The sequence below is a fragment of the Nesoenas mayeri genome (assembly GCF_963082525.1).
Source record: "Nesoenas mayeri genome assembly, chromosome: Z".
NCBI classification, from domain to species: Eukaryota; Metazoa; Chordata; class Aves; order Columbiformes; family Columbidae; genus Nesoenas; species Nesoenas mayeri.
This window is the reverse complement of record NC_137542.1, coordinates 14,416,375-14,434,868: the sequence shown is the minus strand read 5'-3', so window position 1 is coordinate 14,434,868 and position 18,494 is coordinate 14,416,375. Positions and strand designations below refer to the sequence as shown.

General features: G+C 43.8%; 1 protein-coding gene across 1 annotated transcript; it reads left to right on the top strand.

Annotated features, from left to right (window-relative positions):
• Positions 1-10,333: 10,333 nt before the first annotated feature.
• On the top strand, positions 10,334-17,481 carry MARVELD2 (MARVEL domain containing 2; the record flags this gene model as incomplete). Its single annotated transcript, XM_080362335.1, has 6 exons — positions 10,334-11,455; positions 13,172-13,204; positions 14,332-14,468; positions 15,989-16,160; positions 16,577-16,627; positions 17,365-17,481. The coding sequence occupies 6 exons, from the start codon at positions 10,334-10,336 to the stop codon at positions 17,479-17,481; spliced, it is 1,632 nt and encodes a 543-aa protein (XP_080218461.1).
• Between the last annotated feature and the right edge of the window lie 1,013 nt (positions 17,482-18,494).

Below are 18,494 nucleotides of genomic sequence, written 5' to 3'. Positions count from 1 at the left end.
TGCTGCTAAACTTGGTAGTTATACCTCGCCAAGCAGACTCTCGGAAACACTCTCTTCTGCTCTGTGCCCCTGAGACAGAAGCGGATGTTTCATCTCTATGGATGACCGTCACTTCAGGGTACTCGAGTGCAACAGCACCAGAAGAAGGGGAAGAAGGCAGCACCCAGAGAATGTGTCAGAGAAACAGACGTTTATTTGCTGTTGATTCCGCCAAGGGAAGCTGCAGCCCCGCTAGTGGCACCGACGGGGCCGCCTCTTGCGGGGCTGAGGAGAGTCCTGGGGGGCGGGGTTCCTTCTCTTTGCGGAGCGTCGGGGCCCCTCGGGCGAGCGGTCCCTGCCCCGGTCGGCAGCGGAGGGGCTGCGGCTGCAGCCCCGGGCAGAGGGACCTGCCCCCGCCGCCTGCCCCGGCTCCTCCTGGGGCTGCTCCCGCTGCGCAGGGCCGGGCGCAGGTGGAAGGGAGCTGGGAGCCCTGCTCAGGGCGGCCTCCGACGTGCTGGCTTCATCCTCCACGTCGGAGCCCGCAGGGCTGGTGGGGGCCAGCCTGGGGTCAGGAGTCCCCACCCGGGAGCTGGGGGGGCTGGGGCTGGCTGCGTGCCCGTCGTCGTCCTCCTCGTCCCCGTAGGAGCACAGCAGCCTCCAGGCCTCCTCGCTGCACCGCTCCACGATGACCTGGATGAGGCCACGCACCAGCGGTGCTGCATTGTCCTGGAGCTGGGGCTCCATGCGCTGGACCAGGGCCTCCTCGTCCAGCCCGTGGCAGCACAGGGCGTACAGGATGATCCTCTGTGTTGCCACCGCCAGCCACCACTGCTCCTCATAGATGGCGTCCAGCTCCAGGCTGAGCCAGGGCAGCACGGGCTCCAGGAGCTGCTGGTGTCGCCGGAAAAGCGCTGCCCAGACCTGGGGCAGGAGCCCGTCCACGGCAGCCGCGTCCTCTGTCTCCACAGCCCCCCGCTCTTCCGGGAACGGCGTCCCCGTCACAAAGAACACAGGAGACCCTGCGGGGCCAGAGCGGCTGCTGCTGACCGGGCGGCTGGGAGCTGCGCTGGCCTGGATGCTGGCCAGGCTTGGCTGTGCAGGGGACATGGTGACACGCAGGTAGTCGTCTCCCCGCACAGAAAACTTGATCTCTTGCATCTGGCCTCTGCAGAGTGGGCAAGTAGATGTCCTTTGAGCCCAGCGCAGGATGCAGCCCAGGCAGAACTGGTGCTGGCAGGGCTGCACGAAGGCGACGGCCTTCAGAGCATCGCGGCAGATGGGGCAGCTCCACGCTGTCTCACTGGCCATGCTTGTGCTGTGCAGTGGCTTGGGGAGAGCTGAGGAGGAGGAGCTGCTTCCCCTGGCCAGTGCTGGTGCTGCCCAAGGCGTTGAGCACTGTCAAAGGAGAGAGGCCACGGTCATGGGCCGTCGCGGGGAGGGGAGGGGAGGGGAGGGGAGGGGAGGGGAGGGGAGGGGAGGGGAGGGGAGGGGAGGGAAGGGGAGGGGAGGAATGCCCAGGCCCCTGAACAAGGACACCCTCCTCTTCCGCGAGCTGCATCGCCCGCAGAGCTCACCTCCGCTGCATCAAGCGTGTGCCGCAGTGCCCGGCTGCCTGAAGCAGGCAGGACCGGGCAAACACAGGGATGACTCTGGGATGGGAGCGAGAGCTGCCCACAGCAGCCCCCAAAGCACCACCCAGCACCACGAGAAGCCTCGCTCTGACGTCCACACCTCGCAGGCTGCTTGGAAGGAGTCCAGGCACCAGCCAGGCTGAGCCAGGCTCTGCTGGCACCCGGAGATGAGCGGTGAGGGACGTGAGGTCACAGTCCGTGGCTCCTTGATGTCACAGTCCCTTGCTTGCTGATGTCACTCTCCACCACTTGGTGATGTTCCAGCCGGCCTCCCATCCTGCCTGTGCACGACAGCAGGAGAAAAAAAGAAGATACTTTTTCATTAGTTTTGTTTCTGTGTTTCCCTGCCACCCTAGCTTGGTCACCTGCCACCCATGTCTGTGACTGTGTCTTGTCCCCACCTCTGACACGGTGCACAGGTCTCCTGCAAGGGGGAGCGTGGTGGGACCAGTCAGCTATGGACTGCCCATGGCCGCATATCACCACCCCCAGCTGGGAGCTGCCTTTCCCTGTGCGACGTCGGGATTTGCAGGGAGGACCCAGGTGTTCGGGGACCAGCGCTGGGTCAGAGTCTCCCACCCTGCTGTGCCTTGTCCCCACAGCAGGGAGAAGCCTAAGTAGACACCTGGAGCAAGGGGATCAACTCACAGTCAGGTCTTCAGCCACCGCAGTTTCCAGCTTGGTATAGTGACATAGTAAACTGAAACTGGTTTGATGTCATATGCTGGTCCAAGCACAGGAGCCAATCTGCTGGGAGTTGAGCTGTCCATGGAGGACATTTCCTGAAAATGAAAACTATCCAGTTTGTTTCCCGCCACATGCTGGCGGCCCAACATGCCAAAAGTCTAAAGACCCAAATTGTTGAAACATACACAATAAATACTGTGCTCTGAAAAAGAGATAATATTTCCTTTTCTGCCCTCTATGGAACAATTCTCCCTTCAGTGTTTAAAAAGGTCAAATATAGCCCCAGCCAGTACTGAGGGAATGACATAATGCCAGTTTGACCAGATTTCCCTGTTTAGAAAGTTACAATCTTATAAAATCTGGCATCCAAGAGAAGGGGGAATTACCTTCATTCTTCCTGGAAGCACACTGCATTGTTGTGCTGTGTCAGCAAAAATACAACTCACAAAGAGTGGGTTATAGTAGTATAGAACTTTGTTTCAGATACAGGACAAAATCATTGTCTCCCCAAGCAATACTGACACAGAATTACAAACTTTTATTCCTGTTCTTCTGCTACAGTCCTGTGTAGAGTCTTCCCATCTATTTATTGGAACCTATGCTGAGATTATTTCTTAACTTCAAAAATCCTATTGTATCATCTCATTGATGATACATAAGGGTTGTATTTCTTTTGTATTTCTGCTCAGACCCAGCAAGGAAGACAGATTAGCCTAACTCCTAATGTATTTTTAATCATGTTCAGAATTATAATAGAATCAGAGAATACCAGGCTGGAAGAAACCTCAAGTATCACCTGGTCCAACTTTTCTTGGCAAAAGCACGGTCTAGACAAGATGGTCCAGCACCCTGTCCAGCTGAGTCTTAAAACTGTCTGATGTTGGGGAATCCAGCACTTCCTTGGAGAGATTATTCCACCTGAGAGACTATTCCATCTTTTTTGCAGCCACCCTCTAAATACCAGAACATGGTGATGTGGTCTCCCCTAAACTTCCCTTTCTCAAGGCTGAACGAGCCCAGTTCCCTCAGTCTTTCCTCATGGCAGCTTCCCACTCCTTTGATCATCTTTGTGGCCTTTCTATGCACCCTCTCCAGCACCTCTTTTGTATAGCAGGGACTAAAACTGAATACAATATTCCAGGTGTACCCATAACAGCAGAAGCATTCCTTCCAAAACAAACCAGAACGACCAGATTTGGAGACCAGTTCATCTTCTTGGACTGGGGATTTGAGAGCTGATTGATCACTGATGAACTGTCTGCATTTCAAGTGGGAGAGCTGGTGAAATGGGGTAACGCTAAAGTAACTGAACTTGGTGGTTTGGGAGAGGGACTGCAGCTCCTGTGACCAGCATGAATCCCACCAGCTGCACAGTAGCTCTGTTAAGTGCAGCATTAGTATGCTACATATAAACCTATAGAGTATTACATACATTGCATGGTGGTGCTGCTGTTCAGCAAAAACTATATCTGTTCCAGTCTTACCAAGATAAAACAAGATCCTGACATTGTGCAAATTTATTGGATTGTATGTGTATATGCATACGTGTCTACCTATACACAGGGCTGTCAGACAGCACAAGAACCATTAATCTGTCTCTCTTTAGCATCAAGGCTGGTAAGTCAGATAATAAAGTTTTCTTGTGCTGTACCTGCATAGCTTGTATGCATTCCTCTTCAAAACAGATGGTTCAAATCAGCACCAGACAAGTGATAAGCCAGCCCTGGGTATGGTGTGGAAGAATAGCAAATTACCAGGTGTCACAGGGGCACTACAAAAGTCAATTTAGGCAGGCAAAAAGCTATAAATAGTCTTTATTCTAACGAGAACTGCTTAGCAGAAAACCAACTACAAATGGGGTTTATCCAAAATTATTCAGCACTCCAAAAAGTTTATAAATCACAGGTTCAAATACCAGCTCAGAGTTCAATTACTACACAACCAAGTCAAACTCAAGGGGATCACATCCCAAAACTCCAGCGTGATGATTCAAAATGAACATCTTCCCAGTCTGTGTTGAAGTGAGGACTTTCAAGGCTACCCAGATTGCTTACCAGGTTGGAAAGGTGTCTCAGTCCCCAGGGGATGTTCCTTAGATGGGCAGTCTGAGGAGAGTCTTCAACTGCAGTCCAATGGCTCCAAGGAAGACCAACTCAATAGGGATCTCCAGTGGTCTCCATTTATACCCTAACTGAATCTGAGCTGTGGTCATTTATGGTAACGGTCCAGAAACTTCTCTCAATCAAGGTATTCCATTGATCAAAGGCCATGTCTGTCCATAGCGGCCCACTGGCCTAGAAGTTTCTGTTGCTTTTGGAGAAAGAGGAAGGTGGAAGTGCATCTGTCACACCAGGGAAGGAAAGGAACTTTTAAGCTTCTTGTTATGTTAATAAACGGGAAGCACTTAAATGATGCAGAAAACAGCCTTTTGAATTTCAGTTTACAAATGCTGGTTGATGGGATGAGAATCACACTTCTGTTCTTGGCAAACTCACAGTTTTCTTGATGCTACATTCCTGACTAAATATCTGAGGTGTAACAGCTGATCTTATTTGTAAAGTTAACCATTGGATTATTATTAAATTATGTTATTGCCTTGTGCCTTTGTTAGAATGATATTTTATCATAAACATAGTAGTGTAAGGAAATGGACACTCAAATCTATCTTTGTCACAATTTGACACAGAAAAATACCCTGCATCTGTGGCTACCCAAGGGGTGATACATTGAAACGCATCCAGGGCCTTTGCCTACTGCCAAGGAGGAATGAGTTTCTGCTATTTATATGAGCTCCAGCGGTTCCTTAACAATAAAAAAGGTAAATGCTTGATGTTTTGAGGAATGTATTAAGCTTAGATTTCTTAGAGAAGTGACTAGTACAGATGAGATTTGCATGCAATGCTAAACTTGTCGAATATCTTATTTTACTATAAGCTACTTCTAAAAAATCTGCTTTCTTGAGGAGGTACATTTATATTGTTCCTCTAATGGGAAAATAAATTGTAGGCCTCTGACAAAGTCTGCTAACTCTGTCCAAGTTAGTCTCTCTCCATCCTTCTGGGAGAGTCTTAATCCCACATTCATGAAGACAAAATCAGTGCTGAAACACTGCAAAGTATTGCTAAAAGTAAGTTTAAGCTAGTGCAGATTAAGCCACTTTAAATTGTTATGCAAGTTTAAAAAATCACTGCTTTTGTGTTTTATGTGTTTATCAGAAATGACTCATTTGTGACATATCAAAGCTCTTGGCAATTTTTCACATTGCAATCAATACTCTTGCAGAGTCTAGAAAAAAAAAAAAAAAGTTGGCCTCATTGGTGGTGAAATCTATAATCAAAGGATAAAAATTATCAGGAACCTTTAATATCCAGTGAAGGCAAAAGTGAAGGAGTTCACCATTTGATGATCTGTATATGTTAACTCTAGCTGCTTATCTCATTTCTGGACTCATGCTTCAATAGTTTGTATGTAGTTGTCATTAAATCATCATGCTGCTTTTTATGGTACAGAATAGATATAGATACAGATATAGATATATGAGTGTTTTTCTCTCATGTTTTGGTGTCATCTTCTCCCCCACTCCAAGTCTTACAGTATCAAGAAAACTTTCTCACTGCAACATCACTGTTCAAGCTTCTGTTTACCACCACAGTGCCTTCAGATGGAGCTATTTCTTTATCTTGCCATGTTAGGAGACAGAATGAGAAACCAAGGTAAGATCAGTGTAACTCTTCAACTTTTTCTTTCTTTTATTTTTTTTTAATCAGTAAGCATAATGATACATTTTTGTAACTCAAAATGTCAATACTAGCTATCCTTTTGCCTAACTAAAAAACCCCACATATGGTGCATGCATATAGCTGGGACATAAATATGCTTCTAGTCACATAAACAAGATTTAAGCTCTCCTGTTATCTTTGAAACACACTAAGAACATCTTTAAAACTTATTTAACTGAAAGAATTAAGCAACTACCTGTCTTGACAGAAGTGAGGCATATGTGATGCTTTATAAGTAAGTCAGGGTCCTCGTATCACAGTATTTTAAATGCTTTTTCATACTGCATGGACTTCAAGTATCCATGTATGTTGAATTTCACCTTGTTGTTGCCCTGTCTTTCCGTCTCATAAAAACCAGGCACAGTTCTTCTGACAGCTCACAGCCTGTCTAACAGCATCATCAGCAAAGTTTCTAGTTTCACTCTTCACTCCCTTTTTTCACAGGGCTACATTTAAGAATGTACCAGGTAGCCCCGGTCCCAGCACTAATCTCTGCAGAAATGTATTGGTGACTGCTCTCCATTGCACAGGTTAACTATTAACTTGTACTCCCCTTCACCATTTATCAGACTTTACTGTTAAATCAGTCTTTTAGGCTTAATGCTTCTTTTAAGGCTTAAGGTTTCTTTTAAAAGCCTTTAGGGGACTTGGTGAAAAGCCTTCTGGAAATCCTGTAGACTAGATTAACTAGATCTTCTTTGTTTACTGATCCCTTTAAAGTAATATCAACAGACTCAAAAGGTTTTAAAAAGCCTTTCCCACATAAAGTAAACAAAACAAAAGTTTGCATTGCACTTAAAGTATGTGTGTAATATGAGGCAATGCAGTAGCAGGTGGTTACCATGGATGATATGTAATCCAAAAATCACTGTTCAGGAAGCTGGGTCACCTATGCTGGGTTAATTACTTCTAATAAAAGGCTTTAAGTATTAGTAAAGTTTCAGCCTTTGGACTAATTAATTTTGTGTGCTATGTAATAATAACTCTACCTAATAAATACAGAGTTAATGGACAGTAAGGATTTCTTATTCTGTGGAGGCAATCTGTAAATACATTATAGTAATGTGATAAACACTTCAAATACATGTAAACTTATTTTGGCATTCCACATAATGCAAATATATACACGAGCACTTAACTAAATGTATTAATTATGTATTTTCCAGTACCTTCCATTCTATGTGCTTTGTGATCTATCCCATATGAGGCTGGTGATTGTTTTTCTCAGCTCAGATCCCTTTTATCCCAAATGTTGGGAAGCTAATACTGGAATGACAGTTTTGAAGGTAAACTTGATATGTACTTTCTTTAAGAATACTTTCTTTCTTGATAAATTAAGGAAAATAATCCTTTCACACATCTTTAGTGTACGTCTGTAATGTGACATTTTCCCTTACAGCCTTGTAATTTTATATCTTGGCTCTTAAAACTTTTCTCAGTTCAAATCTACTTAGAATTACAATGGCAGTAACAACATTTTAATTACCATCTTGTTTTTAACCCTTGTTTAGCTTGTCTTCCATTGCATCAAATTTTAGTTCTCTGACCTAGGCATAGGTCTGTTTGTCCTGTGCATGATCTGAATAAAATCTTTGGTGTAGCAAACAAAAAGATTTAAGTGAGAATAAAATTGAAAGGAAAGAGTGTGATGTGCTTTGCCCATTGTTTATCATGAGGGAAAACTTTAATCTGGAACTGTGATAGAACATTCTGTATTTACATGTAGTGTTAGTGAGAGGTGTAATAAAGAAGCTACAGTGAGAATTTATTCCTCTTTCATTTGAAGCAGGTGTACGCTTATGTAACTTCAGAAACATTTTCGCAAGTGCTTCTTCAGAAAATAGATAGAATCGCTGATTTTTATTTTGTGGAATTTTTGCCTATCAAACTACTTAGAGTGCAACTTTGTTTAGAATTAAGTTTTTTATAAAACTACAGGTACTGAAGTGCCTCTGTATTAGATGTTAGAATGCTGAAAAAAATACTGTTTTTTTCTAGTTGAGAGACTGTAGTACTCAACTTATAGACTTATAGACTATACTGTGACTGTGGTGAGCCTTCTGAATCACAGGGATCATTCGTACCAGTAAAAGCCTGAGTTACATTTCTGTTATCTTGGTATCTTTGAAATTGAAGAAGAGGCTGTATTATGATGGTCTTTTCTAACAAAGGATCATGATCACAGTTAACTGAAATAAGACTAACATTTCTTAGCCAGGAGAAAGAGTCATCAGGGCATCCAACGATATATGTCATATTCATCACTGTACAATTGCCATCTAGTAAGATTAACGCTATGTTGTCCAAAAGCCACCCTGCTCCCCAAAAGATGTATTAAACACAATTTTCATGGCTAGTCAGGAAGAAAGAAAAGTATCCCAGACTGGCTTGTTCCTTTGCAGTCTCCCTAGTCTAAGCAAAAATGTTTATAACTTTGCAAATTAATCGTAGGCTTCCTTATACCATTAATTGTGTCCACAGCACCTATTTAAATACTGGTAAATTTTTTGTATCTGCATTAATAAATTGGGTGTGTACCATCTCAAGCTTTAGCTAAGAGGAACTTCCACATATTCTGTGGGTTCTCATATAAGTTATGTAATGTTGAGTTCTGGGCACAAATACTTTGAATGGAATGACGTGCAGAGCCATAAAATGCAACACGGATGGTAGTGATGTGTGAAAATAATGCAAATGGCTTGGATTAATGGTGGTGAATAGAGGTAATTACTGCCGGAAAGCTTGAAAGCTGTCGAGCATCAGTGGAGAGATTTGTGCAGTGTGGGGGCAGTCCTTTATACTGAAGCTTCTGTGCTGAGAGAGACAGAAACTTTTTTTTCCGTGGTAACATATCATTGGTGTGATAATTTTACGGGTTAAAGTTTGAAACGCTTACTGATAAAGATCCCGGCATCTCAGAATTATTTGTTAGTTACGATGGGCACCATGCTGATGTGAATGCTAACCACTAACTCACTGGAATAGATTAATATGCTACAAAGACCTTTGCTAAGAGGGCATAGTCTACACAGAATTACTCCTTCAGCTATGTAGGTTGGCTAGAAGGCCAAGACAAGTTTCCTCAGCTGCTCCTTAGCTTTGCAGGATCAGACCTGAGCTGAATACTAAATCACAAGCTATGCCCTGCCCGTTGTGAGCCATAAGAGTTACCCGTATTTATGAAAAGAGGCAACAATAAATTAAAACTAATATGACTTAGGAAAATACTGGAGGTAGGTAGTGTCACAGGTTTTATATCTAACACATTTTTAACTACTTTACATTCCTACAGTATGTTTCTGGAGTCTACATTTGATAAGTTGTCAGCCTTTGAAGGTTTTATTAAAATTTACACCTTCAAAAATATTGCTATTTGGAATTTTGAACCTTCAGAAAGAAGTAGTGTATATGTACAAAGTTTGATATCCCATATCGGCGATGTGAATAAAACTCCTACTGCATTAATCCTGTTTCATACTCTGCCACAGATATTTTATGTGAGCACAATATACAAATATAAACACAATATTTTAAAATATAAATCAAAATTTTAAAAATATAATTTCAGTACACGTTGTGTGACAGATTATATTGGATGCCATTTTTGGAAATAATTCCATAGTTTACTGGGGGAAAAATATAATAAGCAGAGATACTCGCGTCCTTTGCATTCTGTAGCAGTTAATAGCGCAGTGTGCAGTGTTCTCCTTAAGCCGCAGTTGTGCTGTGGGAAGGGATAATCCCGTTTGGTAACTGACACAAGTGTTTTTCCTTTCTCCGAACGGGCTGCTCAGCACTTCGAAGTTTCGCTGTGCCCGGGATGCTCCCGGGTCAGTCCCTCTCATGAGTCACACACCGATACTGTGGGGCCCCGGCGCCCCGCTCCGCTCCGCCCCGCCCGGCACCGCCCCGGCCGCCCCGCAGCAGCGCTGCCCCGGGCGGGAGAGCCGCCGCTCCCGCCGCGCCGTCCGGCCGCGCCCGCCGGGGTTCCGCCGGCCGGAAGCTCCCGCCTCCGCGGGCGAAGGCCGCTCGGCCGCCGCAGGTGAGGCCGCCGGGCGGGGCGGCGCAGGTGCAGGTGGGCAGCGGGGCGGCCGCGGAGCACGTTCCCGGGACGGGCTCCCCGCGTCCTCTCCGGCGGGATCGCCCCTTTTGCTCCGCCGGGCGCCTTTCGGCCTCTGCGGCAGCTCCTGCCGTCGGGTGAATGAGAGCCGGCCGAGCGGCGCCGGGCAGCGCCTGAGGCCGGGCCGAGCGCCAGCCATGTCGAGGAGCGCCGGCTCGGAGGGCGGGCAGCCCGGCCGGTCCCTGCCGCCCCGCGGGGCCGGCCCTGGCTCGCCGCTCCCGCGGGACGCGGAGCCCGGCGCCGCCGCCCCCTTGCCGCCGCCCCCGCTCCCGCTGCAGCCGCCTTTCGGGCCCGACGCCTGCCCCGGGCAGGGCAGCCCCGGCCCGAGCGGGCCGGCCGAGCTCAAGCCGGTGCGGCGGTTCATCCCCGACTCCTGGAAGAACTTCTTCAAGGGGAGACGCAACCACGGCTCCAGCTGGGACAGCACGGCCTCCGACATCAGGTACATCTCGGACGGGGTAGAATGCTCGCCGCCGGCCTCCCCGGCCCCCCTGCAGCCGAAGCCCAGGTCGGTGCCCGGCTCCTACAAGGATCCGTACGGAGGGTCGGGCGGGAGCTACAACTCGCGGAAGGAGGCCGAAGCCATGCTGTCCGGGGACCCCTTCAGCTCGCTGGAGCACCGCGCTGCCACCGGGCAGACGTACAGTGAGCGGGTGGAAGCCTACAACCAGCGGTACGCCTACATGAAGTCCTGGGCCGGCCTGCTCAGGATCCTCGGTGTGGCGGAGCTGCTGCTGGGCGCCGCCGTCTTCGCCTGCGTCACGGCCTACGTGCACAAGGATAACGAGTGGTACAACATGTTCGGGTACTCGCAGCCCTACGGCTACGGGCCCAGCAGCACCTATGGAGGCTACTCCTACAGCGGACCCAAAACGCCTTTTGTCCTGGTGGTGGCGGGAATGGCGTGGATCGTCACGATAGTGCTGCTGGTGCTGGGCATGTCGATGTACTACCGGACGATCCTCCTGGATTCCAACTGGTGGCCTCTGACTGAGTTCGGAATTAACGTGGCCTTGTTCATCCTGTACATGTCAGCTGCCATAGTGTATGTAAACGACACCAACCGAGGCGGGCTCTGCTATTACCAGTTGTTCAAGACGCCGATAAATTCATCTTTTTGCCGTGTGGAGGGAGGTCAGACAGCAGCAATCATCTTCTTGTTTGTCACAATGATCATCTATCTAATAGGTGCTATGGTGTCTCTGAAGCTGTGGAGGCATGAGGAAGCCAGGAAGCACAGGGAGTTGATGGAACAGGAGGTAAGTCGTTAGTTACATTTGGTATCTGCTGGGTACGGTGTGGCCAGGAGCGAAAGACAGAGTTATATCCAGTGTCTTATAGCATTGTTTTGGTTGACAGACACACTTGAGGTCATCAAGTTCAACTGTAACCCAACTCTGGCACTAAACCATGTCCCTAAGAGCCTCATTTGTACATCTTTTAAACCCCCCCAGGGTTGGTGACTGCACCACTTCCCAGGGCTGCCTGTCCCACTACTCTGCAGCAGGTCCACAGCCTGTAAGGGACAACTTTCACCAGTCTTAACAGTATTTGAGATTGCCAAACGAAAGGCGTTTTTAAGACGTCTGATCTAAATCCTTGGCCTTTTTTTTTTTTTTTTAATTCACTTCGGTGAGGAGCTGGCTCTGTTCTCTTTGTAATTCTTAGCTCTCTTCCTGCGTCAGCTGATGAACTACTTTCTGGTGTGTGTTTTCCAAACAAAGGAAGAAGTGAACAAGGCACCTGTTCAGTGGGATTAGGTTTAAAGCCACCTAGCATTTATATGAAGACTGCACTTTCAGCACATTAACTGCTACTGTGCTGACCATAAGAACATTAAATACTTATTGTTACTATGCGAGCAAAACTGCAAGCTACTTCTTTAGGTCTTCCAAGCTTTCTTTACAATAGTTATCAGAAAATAATAGTAACAACAGAGTTGATGTCTCGGATTTCAGTCAACGTCATCTTTTTCACATTGAGTATTTTGCATTGCTGCTGGCTTTGCCCTTACTGAAAGCATTTAATGCTCACCTGGTCAATGGCTAGTAACTGCTCTAACTAGTAGAGACTTATCATTCTCAACTAAAGAATTCGAAGTCGTTTGTGTTAAACCTCCTTCACGTGAAAACACCGCCAAAAAAAAACTTTAAAAAGTTAATAACACTTAATATAGCACAAAAAATAGTGTGTGTGAAGCCTACATAAGCCTAACTTACAGAGGGGTCAACATTTAAGTTATTTTAGTAGGAGAGAGCACATTTAGACCTGCCATTTCCTCGGCTCTGTGACTGCAGTCTGATTTGCAGAATTTTCATGTAACAGTGGTTTCCATTCCACCACCTTGCATAAAAACAAGATTCTGCTTTGGAAAACCACATTGCAGCTCTTTGATACAAGTATTTTAACCAACTTTTAATATGTCCTGCAAGAATGAGGCGATTGCTGGAGTTGCCCAGAAGGTGTTCAATCACCTTTCCCTGTTACTATCCATGGTCTTTTATTGCAGTTACTTAATATTCCTGAAAGGAATATGTTTATAGGAGAGGTTAGGCTCTGGAGAGTGCTGTACAAAACAGCTTCTGGTTGAGCAACTGATCGGTGTGCTGTTGTGTTCTCTGGGCAGTGAACTGGGCTGCACCATGTCTGTGAGATAATACAAGCTGGAATGTGAAATAATAAAGGAAACTGGGAAGCAGATGGGGTATTTCCTGAAAGCCATTGCTTACAGCTACGCTCTAGCAGATCCTGTTGTTGTTCTGGGGTTTGGGTGGTTGTTTTCTTTCCGCGGTTCTTAAACAGTCTTCAGATTCATTGATCTGAAAATATTCCTTATGCTAAATTTCTTCATGCCTGAATACAAATATAATTCTATGTACAGCGTGATTTTGAAAAAGTTTAGATTTTAAGAGTGTGTGCATTTGCATATTATTTTTGCTGAAAATAAAACTTACGGCTCTTTCCATTTTTAATAGATGAAAACACAGTCATCTTTTCCAGAAAAGAAGGTAGGAAATAGGAATTTATTTTTCTGTTTACTGATATTTCCAAATGGTTGCTATTTTTCTTGTGACTGTTTTAATCAAACAATCTATTTATTTACTTATTTGGCTTGGAAGAGATTAGCTTTAATTCTTTAATGTAGTCCATACAACAGTCTGCTACTTAGAAGATTTGGAAGAAGCTTGTAAAGTTACTACTAGTTAGGCTAGGTTATAACATTTCCTGTAAATAGCAAATCTGATGACTGCCTCTGTGTGCGCTCATACTCTCTTCACTAAGTGACAAGTTCTGTAGCATTTATCACAGAGCTGGGCAGACATGGTTGGAACCACAGGTCATCTGTTGTGTTGTAGGTTTCAGAAACTCTCTTTCCTCCTGGCTCTCTGCTGACTTTGGAGGAGAGTCCATGGGAGCACGGAAGCAGAAGTAGGTGCTCCGTGAGTTGGGCTTGTTCCTGTGTCTCTGAGGCTGCTCCAGAGACCTCCTTAACACTTTGGATGTATCAGCAGTTTTAGTGCTTCTGCTGCACAAAGATGTGGTTGCATAAACTGCAAGGATTGTATAGGGTCTTAACAGCAGACGTTGATGATTCTCAGATCATTTATAGTGTTTTTGTTTCCGCTTTAAATGTCTCCTGATCGATACCTTGAATTTCTCTGTTGCTTCAGTACTGGATCAGGATCCTTTTTTATGTTTTCCTACAAGACTCCATGTGCTTTTATTTCTGGATCAAGGGATAAATTGTGCAATAGGAAACAAGGGGGAAAGAGAACTCCAGAGAACTGAGTGACTCATGTTCATTCACAAATTAGATGGATATCCAAGGAAACTTCTTTGAACTATTTTTTTTAAGACATACAAGGCATTCCAAGCCCAAAGAAGTATTTACCTGTCACTGATACCACTGCTAGGACAAACTGAAACTGGATACTATATGAGAAACATTACTCTAATTCTTTACTAATTTTCTAATTACAATAAGGGTTGTGCGAAATACCTGTGATTTGCTTCTGCTGTTGCTCAGTGCTTGTATATTTGTATTCAAATGAGCTGGGTATTTTGTGGTTTATGTATATTGTATTTTAAGTCAAACCATTATCATTAAGAACTATTTTCTTTTCTTTTAAAACAGTATGAAAGTGATGACAGGGCAAGAGAAGAGGTCACTTACAGGCAACTTAAATCGGTGGGAAGAAAACCAGAACTCCTTAACGGTCATATACCTGCAGGCCACATTCCTAAACCCATAGTGATGCCAGACTACCTAGCGTAAGTGACTTGACTTCGATGAACAAACTCGGTGGAGAATACTTGAATGATGGTTTTGACTCATCATTTCTCATATATACGCTCATGGTTGCTCTGCCATGCATGTGCTGTGGGAAATCGAAATTCTTTATTAATTTAATGTTTAAAATAGAGAGCATGGAGGCTGGCATGAATGGCATAGCACTAGTGATATAAATAAAGAAATCTTAAATTTAAAAAAAACTCCACAAACCTCAAATGTTAAAGTAGAATGTCATAATCTACAAGTACAATAACTGCCAAAGGAAGAGAAGACCACCACACAAACAATTAAGAAAATAATAAAATACATGGGAAATCGTTTTTCTTTTTGGACCCTGAAATTTGACTACTTTTGTACTTTCTGCATGCTAAATCTATAACATGCTCCCTTTCAAAGGACAGGCCTTTCCATAGTCAAAAGTATAATATTATAAATTAATTTTTATACTGTTTAACACAGACTAGGGCACAAACTGAGAGCACAGGAGCTTCCACTGGAATATTATTAAAATCTTTTTTACTGTGAGGGTTAGCACAGGTTGCCCAGCAAGGTTATGGAGTCTCCATCCTTGGAGATATTCAAAAGCTGCCTGGACATGGTCCTGGGCAACCAGCTGTAAGTGGCCCTGTTTGAGCAGGGGTGCTGGACCAGATGACCTTTGGATGCCCCCTCCAACCTCAACCATTCTGTCATTGTGTAATTCTGTGATTTCAGTTCTTTGCATATGTCAAAGGTTTGATTGCAGGGTGACAATAAACCGTGGCAGATGTTTTGTTAACCCTCTCTCTCCCCTCTTTAGCCCCTCTCCCCCCGCTTCCCACTACGGACAGGCGATTGGAAATCAAAAGAATGACAGAGAGGAAGAGTTGGAAAAAAATTTAGAATGTTTTACTAATGCTACTAATAAAATAGAGAAAATAATACAAAATATACAAAACCAATCTTGAAAATCCCGGCAACTGGTCCGGCAGATGTCAGGCCGGTACCCAGAAGTCCTGGACAGGATTCTGCAGCCAACTGGAACTGGATTCAGGCTGTCACTAGGCCTCAGTTTGCAGGGATGACTGGCAAGGTCTTCTCCTAATACTGGCCATAAGGAAAAAGGGACGAGATCCTCGTGATCTCCCACTTCTATATGAAGTATCACGTGAATGGGATGGAATACTCAGTTGGTCAGTTTCAGTCACCTGTTTCAGTTCACCCCTCTCGTGGGACATGCATCCTTATCTCCGACCTTGCATTCCATTGTTATGTCTACCAAAACGTGTATCTAGCTTTCTGAAAAGTGCAGTTAGTAAGAAGACTTTAGCTGACAGGAAAATTCACTAAAAGAGAAACTTGTTTTTAACAAAACCAGGACAACATACATGCAAATTCAAGCAGGTTATGAGATTAGCAAACAACACAGAAATACACTATCAAGGTGAATGGTTTGTGTGTTTCTTGAAGTCCTATCTCTAAAACTAGTCCTTGGAAACTGTTTTTGTGGTTTTTTAAGGAAATACCCGGCAATTCAAACAAATGAAATGCGAGACCGATACAAAGCGGTATTCAATGATCAGTTCGCGGAGTATAAAGAACTGTCGATGGAAGTTCATGCTGTATTGAAAAAGTTTGATGAGCTGGATACATTGATGAGACAGCTTCCTCACCATCCTGAAAGTGTATATGTAAGTACCTGTGAAATGGGGTCATGGAAAACAGGTGTGATATTAGGCAGTTTCTGACTGTCTTTATCTAGGGCACAATGTCCTGTAATGCTGGCAGTGACTTGGTGGGAGAGAAAGTTTCTCCAAATAGGTTGTTTCTTGCTTGGTCATGGATCAAGGATACCAAGTTGCAATTAAGTTGTATACATGTTTTTCTGGTTGGTTTGGGTTTTTTTCATGCTAGTAGCTTTCAAATTTGAGCAAGTTACAGTTATTTTAGTTTTACTGTTTCTCAAGTACAAGATTCACAACTAAAATTTTACAACCAGAATGGATTGATCAAATGAGAGTTTTACTTCTGATGAGTATCTTGTAGAATTTACATTAAGATATAAAGCACACTCAAGTGGTTAAAAATGTGTGTTCTCTTTCATTAGGAACAGGAAAGGATATCGAAAGTTCTGCAAGAATACAGGAAGAAGAAAAATGTGAGTGTTTTCAGTTTTACACTGCTAGTGAATCTAATAAATACCAAGGAGAGTGTGAATAGCCAACATGTCTGATGCAAGGTTCATCTTCTGAGACAGTCTCATCTCTTAGCATTCTGCATTGAGAAGACTGGTTATTTTTTGGCATCTAGTTCATTTATATTCACCGATCGACACAGCCAACAGATAACAAAAAACATAGTCTTGAAAATAAGTTTTGTGTTTTCTTTGTGGCATAGAACTTCGCAAGACTCTCAAAAGTAATTTTCAGTGTAATCCAAGAGATTTCACTCATTTTTAAATGAGGGCGGTAAATGGAATGTGTATTCCATTGAAAACAACAAATTACAACCCCCTGTTTTCATGGAATTCAAATTTTATGTTCATGTTAGTTAAACTTCATTATTTTTTTGAGGAGAGTTACTTATTAGACATACCACAACACATTTATAAAATCTAAATTACTTAGTATGATGCCATTTATGTTTGCAGACTTCTGTTTAAGAACAGCTCTGTTTACTAAGCAACTACAGTATATAAAAGCAGAAAATCTTCTTCCAGCCTTTTATGAAGGAAGGGGAAGAGGGAAATAAGAAATTGTGGCCAGGGAAAAACAGTGTGATTTTGGAGAATATTTACATGCTGTCCTTAATCAAGAAAATAATTGATGATAGAGTATTCTTGGAAGAGTCTGAAAGTGTAATATATTAATGCAAAGATGTTTGTATTTTTGGCAGGATCCTGCATTTCTGGAGAAAAAGGAGCGTTGTGAATACCTAAAGAATAAGCTTTCTCACATAAAACAACGAATTCAGGACTATGATAAAGTTATGAATTGGAATGTGGAAACTTAGCTGTGCCTTCACTTCGGGGATACTATTTTCTATTTTGTAAATCGATATGCATATTTTAAACTATTTATTTACTCTCAGAACAGTACACCTATGGGGATTGCTTAAACACTTTCACTTACTTAGATGTTGTACATTAGTGGCAAGTTTTGTATGCAGATCCAATTTTAAACCAATGTAATGAAGTTATCGGATAAGTTTAGAAAACCTGGGCTAATGTTCTGCTTTTATTAGACAGTACACAACCTGGCCTCTTAAATATGAATACTTTATTTCAAAGTATTGTGTTTGCAAAATTGCAAAGCTCATCAGAGAAAGCTCCAAATTCCACATCAAAAGTTTGCACAGAAATATCATTAACGATTTCAGATTTTGTAGGTGAGAATAGTATCAGAAAGAGCTGACCTGTTGTTTCTGTCTGGGATTTGGTGCAGTGTTTAATTATATTGAATAGTTTTGGCAAGTTGAAAATTAGTTTCATAAGACTTTTTGTATTGTATTTCCAAATGCTCTGCTTTATGTCAGAAATTATCTGGAATTTCACCCAACAAGAGATGCAAAATAACTGGGCAGGGGTTGGAGAGGGTTGGTGGTGTTGGGGTTTTGGGTTTTTTTTGTTTTTTCTTCCTCACTTTAGAGGTGATACAAGAAATTTTTACATGGCCCTAATGGAACAGAGGTACAGGATGAGACTCATGTTTAGTGTTCCATTGGTGTTGCTTGAGGACAGTGTGCTCTGCGTACCTTTTCTGGGTCAACTTAGTAAGAATCCATGGGTTTAAAGGCAAAATACTTTATTCTTCATCAGCAAGTAACAGGACGGTTTGTCTAGGCAGCAGCTGTTCGTGAACTTGGCATTCAGAGAGTAAGTACAGTAAAATTAATTCTCATCCAAAGTATAAATTATTAGTATCCTTTATAAGGCCAGGTAAAATGTTTTTATAGACATGCTTTCCAGAGCATATCTGCATAAATTCAATATACATTTTTATATTTTGTATTGGGGATATATTTGT